The 19,688-nt window shown below is 42.5% G+C and overlaps 1 protein-coding gene across 1 annotated transcript; it reads right to left on the bottom strand.

Moving 5' to 3' along the window:
* Positions 1 to 6,169: 6,169 nt before the first annotated feature.
* Positions 6,170 to 19,112, bottom strand: OAS1 (2'-5'-oligoadenylate synthetase 1). Its single transcript, XM_003907187.4, is given in 7 exon segments — positions 6,170 to 6,684; positions 8,343 to 8,368; positions 8,371 to 8,495; positions 9,299 to 9,528; positions 14,650 to 14,834; positions 17,026 to 17,314; positions 18,660 to 19,112. Coding segments are annotated over 7 exon segments (1,464 nt in total). The 5' UTR covers positions 19,104 to 19,112; the 3' UTR covers positions 6,170 to 6,519.
* Positions 19,113 to 19,688: the final 576 nt, after the last annotated feature.

Here is a 19,688-nt window from a genome sequence, read left to right as displayed (position 1 = left end):
AAGCATGTGATCTCTGTGACCCACACCTATTCATACACTCTCTCCCCTTTTGAAAATTGCTAATAAAAACTTGCTGGTTTTACGGCTCAGGGGGCATCATGGAACCTGCTGACATGTGATGTCTCCCCTCAACACCCAGCTTTAAAATTTCTCCCTTTTGTACTCTTGCCCTTTATTTCTCAGACCAGCCAACACTTAGGGAAAATAGAAAAGAATCTACTTTGAAATATCGGGGGCTGGTTTCCCCTGACACGGTATGATATTCAAGCATCATGTTGTACTCCTGAAACACATGCATTTTTTTTATTAACATAAAATTTTAGGCCAGGTGCAGTTGTTCATGCCTCTGTAATTGCAGAATGCTGGGAGGGGGAGGCAGAAGGATTGCTTGAGCCCAGGAGTTCAAGACCAGCCTGGGTACCATAGTGAGAACTGGCCATTGCCCCCCACAGGCTCCTGCCATCAGATTTATTAGCCCTCTAATAAATTATTAGATCATTTATTAGATAATTATAAGATAAATAGAACTCTATTGATTAGACCACTCATAAGTAGTGCCTGTTACCTCATCAGACAATTGTCCCTGAGGAGTCTCTTGCTCATCTTTGCATCCCCAGCACTGAGCCAGAACATGGCCCATGGCAGACCTTTGAGAAATATTTTTTGAATAATCATCATAATAAGCTCTAACTTCCTTCAGGATAAGCTATATGTGAGGTACTGGCATAAATCCATCATCCATTAGCTCATTCAGTCCTCTCTATAACACTAAGAGCCACAATTGCACCCAGATTTATTTATGTATTTATTTATTTACTTATTTCTGAGACAGGATCTTGTTCTGTTGCCCAGGCTGGAGTGCAGTGGCTTGATCATGGCTCGCTGCAGCCTTGACCTCATGGGCTTAAGCAATTCTTCCTCCTCAGCCTCCTGAGTAGCTAGGACTATAGGCATGAGCCACCACATCTGGCTAATTTTTTAAATCTTTATAGAGACAGGACCTCACTCTGTTACCCAGGCTGGTCTTGAACTCCTGGGCTCAAGCAATCCTCCTGCCTTGACCTCCCAAAGCATGACCTCCCATTTGACAGAGGAGAGTCTGTTTCACCAAGGAGTTAGGTAAGTGACTTGACGTCTCATAAGATTCAGAAGCAGGATTTGAGCCCAGGCAGTCTGACTCCAGAGCCCTGGGTTTGATCTGCCTGAAGGGAAGTTTAGAGAGGGGCAATACTGGCCTGTGGCTGGCTGGGAGAGGGGACCCTGGCACCTCACAGACAGGTGTGAAGGCTGTGCAAGGAGGGGATTTGTGTGAGGAAAAGGGGGAGGGTCTGGGAGAGTTCATGCAGGGCCTCAAAGATAGTGGTACATCAAAATTCACCCCCTCATTGAGCTAGGAGACCTAACATGAAGCTGAGTGTGCAGAGTTCACCCATCAACCCTGGACCTCAAACTTGACATTGAACGTTTCCTCATTTTGAACACTTCTACTGTGTCCTAATTTCTTCTGTGAACTTCACTCTCATTTCTGTTGTCTAAACGTTAATTCTTCTTAGTTTTGTTTTCTCATCAGGGAGGAGCTGAGGAAATTTATCTCTGGGGGCTCAGAAATTTCCAGCTCAGGTGCTTCAATTTTATATGATAGTTTCCCTTGTCCTTACACACTTGCCCCTCTGTTTCCAAATCTTGTGAATTTGTCCTTGAACCAGCAGCTCCAAACAACAGCACCCCAGAGCTTTCTGTACCCTGTGCCTGCCAACTTTGCATAAACTATCAGAGCTTAGCTGAGAGAAATACTTGTCAAAAGCTTATTTTTTTTTTTTTGCAAGAAAAGTGTCTTTATTATTTCCCACGGCCACAGAAAATTAAGAAAACTATAAAGATCACCTGTAATGCTATAGCCAACTATCACCACTGAAAACGTTTAAATCTCCCATGAACCAAGCATTATAAAATGAAATTAAAGAAAGTGTGCCAAGTACGATAGTACTGAAACAAATACCTAGGAATACGTATGACAAAAACCATGACCTCTCCAGGGAAAATGATAAAACGTTGTCACTGTCACTAAAGAACACTAAACTTAATGAAAAGAAACTCCAAGTTCATGGGTCAGAATCATCAAATTCTATAGGGATCTATATATCTATATATATAATATAGATGTTATTCTTCCCAAGCAAATCTGTGTAATTCTAATCAAATGCCTCCCCATATTTTGGGAGGAGCTTAACAAATTGAGTATAAAATTAATGTAGAAATAAAAAGGGCCAAGAGGAACCAAAGACTTGATAAAAAGAGAACAGAGTTCTCCCAAAGATACTAAGAATTATAAGGCTATAGTAATTAAGACAAGGTTGTATTAACTCAAGGACACAAAAAATAGACCAATGGAAAAGAGCAGAGTCCAGAAACAGACTCCCACATAGAGGGACTCTGGGAATATTTAAGAGGTGGCTTTGCAAAGAAGTGGAGAGAGCATGGTCCCTTCAACAAAGGCTGCTGGGATAACTGAGCATCCACATTGGAAGAACTGGAAATGAAGCCCTTCCTCACATGCTGTATGAACATAAATGCCTTTTGTTGTCTGTGCGTTTGGTGTCACATACATGAAATCACTGGGAAGACCAATGTCATGAAGTTTTCCCCAGGTTTTCTTCTAGTAGTTTCAGTTTCAGGTCTTATGTTTAAGTCTTTAATCCATTTTGAGTTGATTTTGTGTGTGGTGTAAGGTAAGGGTCCAGTTTTATTCTTTTGCATGTGGACATTCAGCTTTCCAGACATCATTTGTTGAGGACACTGTCCTTTCCCCATTGGGTATTCTTGGCAGTCTTGTCAAAGATCAGGTGGCCATGTATGCAAAGCACAGACAGCAAAAGCAAAAATAGGCAACTGGGACTACATCAGACTAAAAAGCTTCTGCATAGCAAGGGAAACAACGGGCTGCAAAGACAATCTATGGAATGAAGATAATATTTACAAACCATACAACTAATAAGGGTTAATCTCCACAATATGTAAGGAACTCCTACAACTCACTAGCAAAAAAATTAATAACCTGATTTAAAAATGGGCTAAGGATTGGAATAGATCTTTCTCCAAAGAAGACATACAAATGGATAATAGGTATATGAAAAGATAGTCAATGTCACTAATTATCAGAGAAATGTAAATCAAAATCACAATGCAATATCACCTTACCCCTGGTAGGATGGCTATCATTGTTTAAAAAAATGAACAAAAGATAACAAGTGTGAGGATGTAGAGAGATGGGAACTCTTGCACACTGTTGGTGAGCCACTGTGAAAAACAGTATGGAGGTTCCTCAAAAAATTAGAAATAGAACTACTGCCGGGTGCGGTGACTCACAACTGTAATCCCAGCACTTTGGGAGGCCAAAGTGGGCAGATCATGAGGTCGGGAGATTGGGACCATCCTGGCCAACACAGTGAAGCCCCGTCTCTACTAAAAAATACAAAAAATTAGCCGGGCATGGTGGCAGGTGCCTGTAGTCCCAGCTACTTGGGAGCCTGAGGCGGGAGAATGGTGTGAACCCGGAAGATGGAGTTTGCAGTGAGCCGAGATCGCGTCACTGCACTCCAGCCTGGGCGACAGAGCAAGACTCTGTCTTGAAAAAAAGAAAAAAAAAATTGAACTACCATATGTTGCAGCAATACCACTTCTGAGTATTTATCGAAAAGAATTGAAATCAGGATATCAAAAAGATAACTTGCATTCCCGTGTTTACTGCAGCACTATTCACAATAATCCAGTGGAAACAACCTAAGCAGGAGGCAGAGTCCCCTTCGGAAAGGACCCTGTGACACCATAGCATATATAGTAATGTTTTCCCCCAAAGGACCTACAGCCATTTATTCAGAGGATGATAACACTGGAAAAGGGGAATCACTCAACATTTCTAAGACTGTTGAGCAGAGGATCAACATTGATAACGATGCATGAAAACCCAAAGCGTCATCAGATTCTGTCCTCATCAGAGTAGGGGTATATAGGAGCCAAGAATGAAAAATGGAGCCCTGGCCAAGTCAGGCTTGTAATATGTCCACTGTGTCTATGGACCGACCTGGTGATCATTTCCCTGTCCCCTGAATGTATATTCAAAAAGGACATGCTTGGTAAAAGACACTACCCCACATTGGCCTGAGTGTTAAGTGAAGGCTATCACAGTGAGGAAAGTCATGGGGATACCTTTGAAAATGTCACCTCCCTGGCCAGGATAGTAAATCAAAACCGCTATTACATCTCAGAGCCAGGGAAGTACAGAAATTAGCACCCTCTTATTAAATCCTAAAGGGCTCTGCAACTGGTATAGGCTTCAGTGTAAGTCACCCCTCTACTTGGGCCACACCAGCCTGGCAGGCCCCATGGTGTCCAAAGTGTTGGTCATGGGAAAAGATGTCATTCAGAGATTATGGCAATATCTAATTAGAGAATTATAACACAGACCCCTCCAGGACTCTGGAGCAAGCCCATGTCATTTTCAGCAAAAATGTCTATGCCCTTTGAAAAACAATCCTGGGGCACTCCTGGGTGCTGTTGTAGATGAAAGGCTGATCATGTGGCTATGTGGCTCTTTGATCAAACAACTGATTACTGATTCCATTAACCTGCTGTTGGTTGTGGCACTGCTATAAAATGAAACACTCTCAAAAGGCAACAAAAGTGCATTTTCCATACGGTAAAATACAATGAAACCATTACATTGGGATATCCACGCTCGCCTATTGGCATGGAGTGTGCAATGACAGATTTTATGTGACAACTTGACTGGGCTAAGGGTGCCCAGATAGCTGGTAAAACATCATTTCTGGGTGTTTCTGTGAGGGTGTTTCTGAAAGAGATTCACATTTGAATCAGTAGACTGGCATCATCTAATCCAGTCTACAAATAGGACAAAAAGATCGAGGAAGGGTGAATGTGTGCTCAGGTTGAGCTGGGACATTCATCTTTCACTGCCCTTCGACATTGGTGCTTCTGGTTGTCATGGTGCCAGAGCAGGAAAACATAGGAATTCAATGAATGAGGACACATTGAGACCATACTGCAGTGATTAAGAACATGAGCTTTAGAGAGAGAAGGATTAGGGGTTCAAATTCAGACTCTGCCCCTGACCAGCTGGGCGATCCTGGGCAAGCACTGCAACCTCTTAGAACCTCAAGTTATTCCACTTACTATTATGAGAATAACAACAAAACCCATCTCACAGGGGTGCTGGGGGACTAAATGGAAGAATATAATCTGGATAGACCAAAGACTGCTTGCCAGCCACCCAAGTGACCAGCAACTCAGGTGATCAGAGCATTCAAGTTCTTTTGTGAGTATTTATGAGAGTTTTATATTTTAGAGTATTATGAATGATATTCTGATTCTTGGTCCCAAGGACAGTGTAACAATGTGGCAATGTAAGTCAGTAGAGTTGAATCTTTAATCCAGTGATTTACCTTGGAGGGCAGAGCTGTCCAATAGAAATACATAATATAATGCAAGCCACATGTGTGATTTCACATTTTCTAGTAAACACAATTAAAAAGGTAAAAGAAAGAGATGAAGTTCATTTGATTTAACTCAAATATATTTTAAAATTGTCATTTCAGCACACAATTAAACAAATTATCAGTTGGCAAGAACTTGGCCTTCTTTTGATTTGTACTAAGTCTTTGTAACCAAGTATATATCTTGCACTCACAGCACACATAGATTTAGACTAGCTATGTTTTAAGCATTTGATACATGTGGCTAGTGGCTGCTGTGTCACATAGAGAGGTTCTAGAATTTTTCTCAGAGATATGGAGAAAGGATAAATCAAGGATGCTTATTTCAGAATTACTAGTAATAGGAAAACCATCTAATATTAAGATGTTTTGCACAAATGTCAACTCCATAAGGACAGGGATTTTTTTTTTTTTAACTTAAAAAATTCTGGAAGCCTTGACTCTGCAGGATCATGAGGACAGGGATTTCTGTCTGCTTTTGTGCATTGCTATGTTCCCAGTGCCCAGAGCTATGCTTGGCACATAGTAAGTGCTCAATAAATATTTCTTGTTGAATCAATGTATACACACACACACACACACACACACACACACCCCCCAGATAGGCATCTGTACTTCTTGGCGGCTCTGTGCCTTGAAGTTAATAAACACCCAATAAATGGTATTTGCTTTATTTTTATTGTTATTGATAATATATTAGACATAACCCTCCCATCAGGTTCACAGAAGAAAGTCAAGGCTGGAATTTCATTCTCTTATCTAAATCTCTCTGTTCTCTCTCAGGGAATATTTTCAGAGAATAGGTGGAATGAGGCGAGGCTGTGGGGAATGTTATCTATGATAGGAGAGAGGGCATAGAAGGCCAGGAGTCAGGAGACCTGGGTTCTGTCCTGGATTATACACCAGCTCACTGAGGACCTTTGTCCTCTCTGGATCAAGCGTCCCACCTGGAAATGAAGGGGCTGGTCCAGATAACACTGGAGCCCTTTTCCCTAAGATGCACTGGCATTCAGAGGATGGTGCATGTCCAGTTCTCTTCTGCCTGTCGAGTGAATGCTGCCTGGAGTGTGCTGGGGCTTTGAGAGAAATGAGGGCACTCATATGTTTGGATATAACCATGTTGCTGATACATCCTGGGATCGTAGGACTCATCGTCTTCACTGTCGCCTTCAGCCTGAAAGGGTGAGACACATGATCTCATCAGGGAGTCTTCCTACCTTGCAGCTGGATTCAGTGAGCATTTAAGGTGGACACTGTGACATGCCATCTGGATCCCCCTTTGAGGAAAGACTAACAAACCCCAGCTGCTGGGATGGTGGGCAGCAGACAGACTTCAGCCCTCAGCCCGTTTAGGGGTTGCCTCAGCTGCAGAGAGTGTTTTGCTCAAGGCCATGCCCTTTCCCAGGTGCCCAGGCACAGTGAGTGGTCCATAGGGGTATAGAGGCCTGGCCACTTCTGTCGCCATGGGGCAGCTCTAAAGGCCATTCCAGCTCCAGGGCTGTCCTTGAAGTTGGCTGAAGCTGGCATTTGCTTTGCATCCCTGTTCACTTCTCCCTATGCTCTTTCTTTCTTTCTTCCTATCCTTTCTTCCCCTCCTTTCCCTGAGTGCTGGTTCCAGTGGCTCTCCCCCAGAACATCCTGCACACTAAATTCCATCCACACTAAATTCCATTCCTAGCCATCTGCAACATCATCAATCCCCTGGAATCAGACAGATTCCTGCTTGGGGGTGGAAAGATCCAAGACTGGGTCCTTTGCCCCTATATAGCCCAAGGCACTCAGCTGCTCAGAGTCTCCCACTGGTCAGATGAAAGGTGAGGATGAGACAAGGCTGGCTGTTTAGCACCGTGACATAAGCACTGGCTTTAGAGTCCACTGAGTTTGAATCCCATTTCCACCACTTGTGATGTCCTTGAGCAAGTGACCTCACCTCTCTGAGCCTTTGTCTCATCTGTAAGATGGGAACGATAGAAAACATACCTCATGGGACTTTTCAAATGACTAAAAACAGAATGTCCATTCAACTCAGCAATGCCACTACTGAGTATCTACCCAAGGGAAAAGAAATCATTATATCAAAAGACACCTGCACTCATATGTTTATCGCAGTGCTATTCACAATAGCAAAGTCATGGAATCAACTTAAGTGCCCATCAGTGTGGACTGGATAAAGAAAATGTGGTATATCTACACCATGGAATATTATGCAGCCATAAGAAGGAATGAAATCATGGGTGCAGCTGGAGGCCATTATCCTAAGTGAATTAACCCAGAAACAGAAAACCAAATACTTAACATCTGCTAAAGATGGGAACAATAGACACTAGGGACTCCAAAAGGGAGGAGGGAGGGAGAAGGGCAAGGGTTGAAAAAACTTTTGGGTACTCTGTTCACTAATTGAGTGACAGGATCACACCATTACACAATATAGCTGTGTAACAAATGGCACATGTGACATCTGAACCTAAAATAATAAAAATTTTAAAAAAGAAAACATGCCTCATGGGATTGTTGTGAATATTTAAAGAGATAGTGTATATTAAAGGGCTTAGGACAGAACCTGAGCCCGAAGCAGACAGTCAGTAAATGGTGCTACAGATTATTATTATTACTCTTAGGGGAATGAACTCTAGACAAGGGATGTGAAAATTCCAGAAACCCTCAATTGTGACCAAAATGACTGTTAAATATGGAGCACAGCCTGGAACTATATGAATACAAATGGCCTTGGCAAGAGGTAAGTTCTTTGGAAAGAATGGTCTCCAGCTATATGTCTCAAGCTGTGTGGAGAGGGGCAGGGATGAATGGCAGGGAGGAAGCAGGAGGTCTCACCAGCAGAATCCAGGAGCTCACGGGGACCCATCCCAATTCTTAAAGCATGGGTAATTCAGCCAGGCCTCAGCCTCTTGTGCCAGCTGCCTCCAACCCTTTGGGTCTCCACCACCCAGGTTTCCTGTAGGGTCTGCCGGGTCCAGAATCACAGGCCTGCAGAGCAACATTTAGAGAGAGACAAGTGAGAAGCTGGGGCTCAGTCCAGGGAGTCCAGATGCTCCTTGGAGAGCAAAATAGCAGCCTGGGATGGACTGGGACTCAGAGCACGAGGAAGGGCTCCCTGGGGTATGTCCCCAGTGCCCTGTTCCCCAGCGGGCCGTGAGCATGAGGAGAAGGAGCCTTGCACTTGCGCCTGACAGATGTGGGTTTGAATCCCACCTCTGCCCTTTATGAGTGATGTGCCCTTGAGTAGGTCACTTGAACTCTCTAAACCTCAGGATTCTTATCTGTAAAATTGAGATAGTTCCACATACGTATCTCAAAGGCTATGGTGTGAGGATAGAAAAAGCCCAGTTATGTGAAATGCTCAGCACAGTGACTACAACATAACATACATGTCAGTAATATTGATAATAATTTTTACTATTATATTAGCATGTGTTAGTCTTACAGCAAGCTTTCAATACCTGGGAGCAATTACTATCATTGTTGTTGCTGCTGTTCTTATTTCAGTTCAAATTCCAGCTATTTTACTCATTTTCTGTTAAGGGCTGGACGAGCTCCTTACCTCTCAGAACCTCAGTTTACTCACCTGTAAAATGATAGTGCCTGCCTCACAGGGTTTGAGGTAGGTGTTTAAATCAGGTGGCAGTAGTAAAATGCCCAGTACGAATGACAGGCAAGAGGAGATTCTCACTAAGTGGGGAGCCCTCCCACCTTCTCCATTTCCAAGGCACTGTACCTGTGTCCAGGTGTTCGTTTACATAGGGGAGCTAAGCCACGTGGGGATAGCATACCTGGGTTTCCTGAGCTGCCTGCTCAGGTACTTTTCAATAATGGGGTTTTGAAAGTCATAATACTTTGTCCAGTAGACGCAGAGTTGCTGGTAGTTTATGACTAATTCCAAGACCGTCCGAAATCCCCGGGCTGTGTTGAAATCTGTTTCCATGCTCCCTCGCTCCCAAGCATAGACTGTCAGGAGCTCCAGGGCATACTGAGGTGGCAGCTTCCCAAGCTTCTTCTTACACTGAGAAGAGGAAAAACAATCAGAAAAACAATTGGTTTGCTCAACTTTTGTGTAAACTCCATTTCTCATGGGTCAAATCCAGCCTGCCACCAGTTTTTATAAAGTTTCCTTGGAACAAATCCAGGCTCATACATTTATGTATAGTTTATGACTGCATTCATGCTACAAAGGCACGGGTTAAGTAGCTGCAACAGAGGCTGTACAGTCCACAAAGTCTAAAATATTTACTATCTAGCCCTTTGTTTTTTTTTTTAAAGTGTGCTGGCCCCTTGTCAAGAGTGCTGGATTCTTATTGATGTGAGTTTGAATCCTGGCTTCACCATTGTCCGATTCTAAGTTGATGACTTAGACTCACAGACCTCATTATTTTCATCTGCTAAGTGAGTGGTCATAATAGCACCTATCTTATAAGGATACTATGAAAATTAACTGAGAAGAAGGACTTGTAATGTTCCTAAGAAATGCACAGAAGCAAATGAAGTTCTTTCTGGAGGAGTATACATAATCCAAAACCTGAAATTATTTCACACATAATTTTCAAATACAATGACCAGCACATATGCAACCAGGCACAAAAGGAAACAAAACACTAAGAGTTATGACCAACAGAAAAAAAGAGAAATAGTAATAAACTTACAAAACTTTAAATATTGAAAGACTGAATACAGACTTTAAAATAACTAGGAACCCTACAAGGAAAACTACAAAACATTGCTGAAAGAATTCATAGACGACACAAACAGATGGAAACACATCCCATGCTCATGAATGGGTAGAATCAATATCGTGAAAATGACCATACTGCCAAAAACAATCTACAAATTCAATGCAATTCCCATCAAAATACCATCATCATTCTTCACAGAACTAGAAAAAAACAATCCTAAAATTCATATGGAACCAAAAAAGAGCCCACATAGCCAAAACAAGGCTAAGTAAAAAGAATAAATCTGGAGGCATTACATTACTAGACTTCAAACTATACTGTAAGGCCATAGTCACCAAAACAACATGGTACTGGTATAAAACTGTCACATAGACCAATGGAACAGAATAGAGAACCCAGAAATAAAGCTAAACACTTACAGCCACTGATCTTCGACAAACCAAACAAAAACATAAAGCGGGGAAAGGACGCCCTATTCAACAAAGGATCCTGGGATAATTGGCTAGTTGCATGTAAAAGAATGAAACTGAATCCTCACCTCTGCCCTTATATAAAAATCAACTCAAAATGAATCAAATACTTAAATCTAAGACCTGAAACCATAAAGATTCTAGAAGATAACATCCAAAAAACCCTTCTACACATTGGCTTAGGCAAAGACTTCATGACAAAGAACCCAAAAGCAAATGCAACAAAAACAAAGATAAATAGATGGGACTTAATTAAACTAAAAAGCTTCTGCAAAACAAAGGAAATAATTAGCAGAGTTAACAGACAGCCCACAGAATGGGAGAAAATCTTCACAATCTATACATCCAACTGATATCCAGAATCTACAAAGAACTCAGACGAATCAGTAAGGAAAAAACAAACAACCCCATCAAAAAGTGGGCTAAGGACATGAACAGAGAATTCTCAAACGAAGATATACAAATACCAACAAGCATATGGAAAAATGCTCAACATCCCTAATTATCAGGGAAATGCAAATCAAAACCACAATGTGATACCACCTCGCTCCTGCAAGAGTGGTCATAATAAAAAATAAAAAAAAAATAGATGTTGGTCTGGATGTGGGGAAAAGGGAACACTTTTACACTATTGGTGGTAATGTAAACTCATACAACCACTATGGAAAACAGTGTGGAGATTCCTTATAGAACTAAAAGTAGATCTACCATTTGATCCAGCAAACCCACTAGTAGGTATCCACTCAGAGGAAAAGAAATCATTATACAAAAAAGATACTTGCACACACATGTTTATAACACCCCAATTTGCAATTGCAAAAATATGGAACCAACCCAAATGCCCATCAATCAATGAGTGGATGAAGAAAATGTTAAACACACACATACACATGCACACACCATGGAATACTACTCAACCATAAAAAGGAAAAAATAATGGCATTCACAGCAACTTGGATGGAATTGGATACTACTATTTTAAGTAAGTAACTCAGGAATGGAAAACCAAACATTGTATGTTCTCACATATGTGGGAGCTAAGCTATGAGGAAGCAAAGGCATAAGAATGATACATGGGACTTGGGGAACTTTGGGGAAAAGGTGGGGGTTGGCAAGGGTTAAAAGATTACACATTGGGTACAATGTACACTGTTTGGGCGACGGGTGTACCAAAATCTTGGAAATCACCACTAAAGAACTTATTTATGTAACCAAACACCACCTGTTCCCCCAAAAACCTATTGAAATAGAAAAATTAAAAAAACATAGTTGTCTCTCTGTGATCAGTGGTTTGAATGAGGACAGGAAAGGAGAGGTATCAGGTATCAGAGCCATATATGTATACACATGAATCTGTGCGTGCTCATGTCACAGAAAAGAAGTGCAAATAAAACATAAGATTAACAAATAATAAAAATTAAAAATAAAATAAGTAGGAATATCATATTCACAGGATAAAATAAGAACTTTCAATAGTTAACAGGGAATTAAAAGCCATAAGAAGTAACATGGTAGATACAAAAATATGAAATAGAAATTTTAGGATAAAAATGGCAACTGTAATTAATAGTGCAACGGCAAATTAGATATAGCTAAAGAGAAAATTAGTTAATTGGAAGGTAGATTAGAAGAAACTATTCAGAATAAAGCATGGAAAAATAGACAAAAAGATGAAAAATACAGAAGAGAGTATAGAGATATGAAAGATAGAGTAGGATCTAACATACATTTAATTGGAATTCCGGAAGGTGAGGAGAGAATGAGGGAGAATCAATCTTTTAGAAGGATGGCTGAGAAGTTTCAAAACTGATTAAAGATATCTATCCACAGATTCAGGACTCTTAAAGGAATCCCTATCAGGACAAATAATAGGAACCCATCGTTGAGACACAGCAGACTGAAGCTAAACAAAATCAAAGACAAAGAGAAAACTTTTACATCCAGCCAGAGGAATAAGATAGGTTACCTACAAAAGAGCTGCAGTAAAGACTGGCAACTGACTTTTTAATGATAACAGTGGAAGATGGAATGATATATTTAATGTACTGAAATGACCACCCAGCAAAAGCACCCTTCAACAATGAAGGCAAAAGCATGACATTTTCAGACAAAAACTGAGAGAGTTTACTACCAATAGACCATCATCAAAAGAAATCCCAAAGGATGTATGGTCATTTAGGAAAATTACCCCAGACGGAATGTTAGAGGTGTAAGAAAGAATGAATAGTGAAGAAAGTGGTAAATCTGTGAGTAGATTAATTAAACATTTGGCTGTAAAACAATAATAATACTTCGAGGCACTTGAAAACATAAAGAGACTTGAAATATACAAGAAATGTAGCATACAAGTTGGAGGTGGTGATGATGGTGGTTAGTGGAGTTAAAATACTGTAATCTTGTCTTGTTTTAAAGGAGAAAAGCATCAAGAAAGAAAGAAAAAGACAATCCTTGGCTGTGCAGGACTCTCGTAATCATTGTACAGCAATTAGTATTCCTGCCTTCTTTCCACTAAATGTAAGTAGCACCCATGTGCTCCCATTACCACGGTTACCAAAAACACCCTCATTAATTTTCAATATGTCCCTGGGGGCAGTGCTGCTTTTGTCAAGAACTGCTTTTGTAAGTTCTACAATGCTCAGGCTCCATGATTAAAATTCATGGAACAGCAAACACTTAGAAGTCTAGCAACTAAATGATTGTCTTTTTTTTTTTTACCTAGAGGTGTTACTTTTAAATTGGAAAATGTATCCCTGATTATTTTCATTCATTCATTCATTCATTCATTCATTCATTCAAGAAATATATATTGAATGCCTATTATTATCAGGCAAACTCTTAAGTCAGTAGAGCGAAATTTGAGTTTTTGTTTGTTTGTTTGTTTGAAGCAAGATCTTGCTCTGTCATACAGACTGGAGTGCAGTAGCACAGTCTTGACTTACTGTAACCACCTCCGCCCAGGCTCAAGTGATCCTCCCACCTCAGCCTCCCCAGTAGCTGGGACTGCAGGTGCTCACCATCACATCTGGCTAAATTTTTAGTTTATTTTGTAGAGATGAGGTTTTGCCATGTTGCTCAGGCTAGTCTTGAACTCCTGGGCTCAAGCAATCCACCTGCCTTGGCCTCCCAAAGTGCTGGGATTACTGGTGTGAGCTACCATGCCCAGCCAAATTCAAATTTTACTTCTGCTACTTATTGGCCGAATAAGCCGTGTGACCCAAGGAGTTTCTCTTGTTGTAAAATGGGTTTCATAATAATACCTAACCTTATCTAACTTACAGAATCACTGCTAAAGTTGACTAAGATGCAGGGCATTTAAAAGTGAACAGAAAAGTGTATCACATCTGCAAAACATAGATAAGCTAAGCACATAATACATGTTAGTTTTTATTATGTGTACTCTTGTGGTGGCTAAAAGATGCCACATTAATCAGGACCGACTATATGCCATGTTACTGTAGCTGTGGCATGCTACTCATTGCAGATGAGAAAGCAGAAATAACAGAAAGGTTAAGTTGCTTACTTAAGGCCAGCTAGCCAGTAAGTGGGAGGAAAGAGCATCTGAACATATATTTGTTTGAAACTCTTGTTTTAACTTATCCACCTTCTGAAGAGTGTGGTTAACTCTCTCTCTCTCTCTTTGCCTCTCTCTCTCTCTCTCTGTGTGTGTGTAGCATTGATTCATTTATTCAACAATTATTTACACCTATTATGCACCAGGCTGTTTTAAGTTCTGGGGATATAGCAGTGAACAGAACACCAAAATCCCTTCCTTCCTCTCTTCCTTCCCTTTCATTCTCCCTTCTGTTGCAGCCTCCTCCCTCTACCCTCTCCACCTCTTTTTCCTTTCTCTCTTCTTTCCCTCCCTCTGTTTCCCTCCACCACTCCCCCTCCTCTTTCCTTCACTCCCGTCTTTCTCTGCTCCCCCAACCCCCCCTCTGCTCCCAGTCGAGACAGGATCTGCCAGGCCTGGTAGGAAGGCCATACATTTTGGTACCAGTGCTTGACTAGGCGGATGAGGCTCTTGAGCTTGGTGGGGCGCTGCTTCAGGAAGTCTCTCTGTAGTTCTGTGAAGCAGGTGGAGAACTCGCCCTCTTTCTGCAGGAAGACGCACTCCTCGATGAGCTCGACATAGATTTGGGGGTCAGGTTTATAGCCGCCAGTCAACTGACCTGTTCGGGCAAAACCCACAATTTAGGTGTCAGCTCTTCTCAGAAGTTCCTTCAGTCACTCTGAGGGGACAATCTCCCTGGCCATGGGATTTGATTGGAAAGTGCAACAAACCCAGGACTGGGAAGCCTGAGGTCCATTCCCGATCCTCCCTCCTGCCCTATCCACTGCCATCACCCCATCCAAGCCACCACATCACTCGCCGGAACTATGGCAGCCACCTCTTTACAGGTTCCCCCACAGCCTGTTCTCAACCTGGCACCTAGAGAGAACTTTTAAAATCTGATCACGCTGCTTCCTGCATCCCACAACATCTGGAATTTTAAAACCCAAAGTCCTTATGGTGGCCAATGATGTCTAGTGTGATCTGGTCTCTGGAACCTCTCTCACCTCACCTCCTCTCTTGCTTCCTTTGCCCACTTTCTACTTCTCTGACTTTTTCTCTCTTCTTCAAATGTGCCACGGTCACTGCTGCTGCAGGGCCTCTGTACTTGCCGTTCCTCTTCCCAGAACCTCCAGATCTTCCCAAGTTTCACTCCTTCTCATCACTCAGGCTCAGGGACCCTCCCTCAGGGTCCTGTCTAAAAAGCCCCCTAACTCCCATGGCTGTCTATTGTTTCACCCTACTTCGTTTTTTTTTTTTTTTTTCCCAAGATGGAGTCTCGCTGTGTTGCCCAGGCTGGAGTGCAATGGCATGATCTTGGCTCATTGCAGCCTCCATCTCTTGGGTTCAAGCAATTCTCCTGCCTCAGCCTCCCAAGTAGCTACGATTACAGGCACGTACCACCATGCCCAGCTAATTTTTGTATTTTTAGTAGAGATGAGATTTCACCATGTTGGCCAGGCTGGTCTTGAACTCCTGACCTCAAGTGATCCCCCTACTTCGGCCTCCCAAAGTGCTGAGATTACAGGTGTGAGCCACTGTGACCAGCCTTCTCCCTCTTGTCTTTTACAACCGTTGCACTCTAGCCCCCAACACAGGAGATGGCACAAGTGAGAGAATCCAAAACTTTCTCACGCCCTGGTGTCTTTGGAGTGTCAGCCTTTTATTTTTATGGCTGCCCTAGGACTAAAGGAAACTGTGACAGTACCTTTAGTTAAGTACTAATTACTTGATAATTAATCACTAATTATTGTTTAATGACCAACTATTAATTAGTAGCCACTAATCAGTAAGTTCAAACAATTTAATAGTAGCTGTTTGTTTGGCTTGTGACAGACGTCATTGCATTTCCCTCAACAAATTAAAATCTGAACTATTCCGTGTCCCTCTCTGAGTTCACTGTGGTGTTCTGAGGCGCCTTCATATACAGCTGGGAAATTCATAGTTTTGATTGATTGACTGATTGAGACAGGGTCTTGCTCTTGCTCTGTGCCCAGGATGGAGTGCAGTGGCACATTCGTGGCTCACTGACACCTTGAACCCTTGGCTGTCCTCATGTGATCGTTCAGTCTCAGCGTCCTGAATAGCTGCGACCATAGGCATGTACCACCACACTTGGCTAATGTTTTAAAATTTTTAGTAGAGATGAGGTTTCACTTTGTTGCCCAGGCTGGTCTTGAGCTCCTGGGGTCAAGCGACCCTCCCGCCTCAATCTCCCAAAGTGTTGGAATTACAAGCATGAGCCACCACACTTGGCTGGAAGTTCCTATTTTTGAACACCTATTACTCATCAGAGCTGAATGTAGATGATCATTTATCAGTTAAAATAATGATATGATATAGGCAGTGTGGTTTTACCAATTCTCCTGATGTGGCAAAGGAGCCTCTGAGAGGTTACACTTCCTGTCCAAATGTTCCTGCAGATTATAAATATCTATCTCCCAACATGCTGCATACGTTTGATGAGATCTCATGTTGGGACAAAGATGAAAGTAACATGAACTTTAAGCCACATCTTTGCTGCCTGATTTTAGAAAGATAAAATTCACACATTTTGCCATAAACAGAACCAGTAAGCCTTGCAGATGTTCTGTAAGAAATGTCTTTGTCCTCACATTATGCCAGTTTGCTGTTTAGTGTCTCTCCTGTGATAGATCATGACCATATTCATTCTTGCCCTGGAAGAGATCCTAAGGTCTCCTCCCACCCTGCTTTAGAGGGATGCCCTGTTGGGGCAAAAAGCTCTCAAGCTGTGGGAGATTTCTGCTCAGAAATGGGAAGAGGGAGAAAAAGAAGCTGGGAGCTCTCACCCAGGGCATCAAAGGCAGGCAGCACATCGAACTCCACCCCCTCCCCGAGCTGGGGCGAACTCAGCACGAAGCTGAGCACGCGGGGATTGTCCCAGCGTGGAGCCTGGACCTCAAACTTCACGGAAAATGCTCTCTCTCTTTGACAGGCTTCCAGCTGTTTCCTAATTTCCTGGATGAACTCTCCCCGGCGATTTAACTGATCCTGAAAAGTCGTGAGAGGACTGAGGAAGACAACCAGGTCAGCGTCAGATCGGCCTCTGAGGGAGGTGCCTTTGCCAGAGGAGCCACCCTGAAAAAGAAGACAAGAATAATAACTGACATTAGTGAGGCAAACCTCCCTAAATAAAATGACAGGAGCAACCACTAACATTATGGAGCATTAGCCACTGTCCTGAAGGCGTCGCATATCTTAAACTCCTATGATGCTCGCAATGATGCTATGATTTGGGTGCCATTATCATTAGTCCCCATTTTACAGATGGGAAATGGATGCTCAGTGAGATAATATATCAGCCCCATCGCCCAGCTAGTAGGTGGCAGATACAGTTCAAACCTGGGGGCCTTCTTCCAGGATCTGTGTTCTTTTCCCATTGTCCTTTACTATGCCCAAGACTAGCTTATGCTGGGTGGTTCACACTTACTATTTCACTTAATCTGCACGGCCCTGTGAGGTGTTGAGGGGAAGAAGAGGAAAAATCAGTTAGGTAAACGATCAAGGCTGGGCCCTGGAGGAGTGGCCTGCCTGAAACTGGCGCAGGAAGTGGGGCTTACCTGAAACAAATCCACAGTCATACGTACAAGAGAAGCGACGCTTTGTGCTTGCCTAGAGACATACCCACAGCTGCATAAGGTATGGGGAGTTGCACAGCTTTACTGACAACAAGTTTCTCAAACAGTTACAGGGAAGAGAGCAGTTTCTTGTAAAAGTTTTTTGCATTCATCTGCGATCCGGCAATCCACTCAGACTTCCCTCTCCACAGCAGAGAGAGCTTTCTTCTTTTGCTTACTGAACTTTTGCTCCAAGCTCACCTTTGTGTCCATGTTCCTTAATTTTCTTGGACACAGGACAAAGAACCTTGGGTACTAATTCAGACAATGAGAAGCTGCTACATTAAGGTGCATTGGCAAGACTGTAACAGTACGGGGGATTATAGCTGAGGAAACTGGGACACAGAGCAGTTAAGTGATTCGCTCAAGGTCTTGGCAGCCAGCAGATGCTATTTGTTTTCAAAACATATGATTCTTCACTGCAGAAATGGTGAGCCCCTAGCCTGGCCACTAATTAGCCAGCGGTTTACCAGAGCTGGGCTTCAGTTTCCCTTTTTCTGAAATGGGCATGGTCTAGGACAGTGGTTCATAAACTTTAATGGGAAGGTCGGGGGGAGGGTCACTTGTTAATAATAGTGATGTAGCATTTCACCCCAGAATCTATTTTATCATACTGTGTGGATAAGTAAGAAACCACCAGCCCAGAAGATCTCAGCTGTCTGTACTCACATTTGCACCCTGGGTTCTAGGTTTCTCTCTCTCTCTCTCTCTCTCTCTCTCTCTCTTTCTCTTTCTCTCTCTCACTCTCAATCTCAACTCTTGTGCATTCAGCCACCCCTCCCCTGACCAGGCAGGCCTGGACTCACCTTTACCACCTTGGACACACGTACAGGGGAGGAGCTACCTCGGAAGCACCTTTCCTTCAGGAACCCACAGATGATGTCAATGGCATGGTTGATTTGCATGCGAAAACGCCTGTCTGGCAAGAGATAGTCTTCAATGAACTTGTCCAGAGATTTGGCTGGGGTTTTTCTGAGATCCATCATCGACAGGAGAGACAGTGGCAACAGAACTGGCTCCCAGACCTGTTCACTTTTATCTCTTCTGCTGACCGAGCCTGGGCTGCTGTTGGTTTCGTTTCCTCGGAAGGGAGGAGCTGTCTTTTCATTTTCCTTTTGCAAATCAGACACTCCCCTGATTCCAGTGCTGAATTTCATCTGCTTGCTTTCTGCTTCCTGAAACTTACCCTTTGTCCTTAAACCAGCAACTAGCAGCCCAGCCTTTCTCTGAACTCTATTCTGGAAATGCATTTTAACCCCCAGCCAACATAAATCATATTTAACAGATTTTGTGTTTCCTTCTTTATCTTTTTTTTGTTGTTGATGAAATCATTTCACAGTTGTCTGTGGTATTTTCCAGCAATTCATGCCCATTGCAAAAAGAAAAAAGTCAGAGAAATCAGGAAGTGGAAAGATCATCTGTGATTCTAAAACTACAAAATTGCCTCTATAAACATTTTGATATAGAGCTTTCCAGATTTTTTTTTATGTTAACACACACACAAACAGAGGTCTCTTTTCTTTTTCTTAAGAATGGTATTATACTATGCTTTTTTCCCTTTCAATTAGTAGATTTTTACTTTATTATCTTTTGGAGACAGGATCTTGCTTTGTTACCCAGGCTGGAGTGCAGGGGCATGATCATGACTCACTGCAACCTCAACCTCCTGGATTCAAGCGATCCTCCTTCCTCAGCCTCCTGAATACCTGGGACTACAGGCATGCGTTACTGCACCCAGCTCAGTTTCTATTTTTTGTAGAGATAAGGTCTTGCTATGTTGCCCAGGTTGGATTTTGTTTCTCACAGCAGTGTTAGGCTTACAGAAAAATTGAGCT

The sequence above is a fragment of the Papio anubis genome, chromosome 9, assembly GCF_008728515.1.
Source record: "Papio anubis isolate 15944 chromosome 9, Panubis1.0, whole genome shotgun sequence".
Classification (NCBI taxonomy): Eukaryota; Metazoa; Chordata; class Mammalia; order Primates; family Cercopithecidae; genus Papio; species Papio anubis.
The sequence above is the reverse complement of the archived record's forward strand: the minus strand, read 5'-3'. Positions and strand labels throughout refer to the sequence as shown.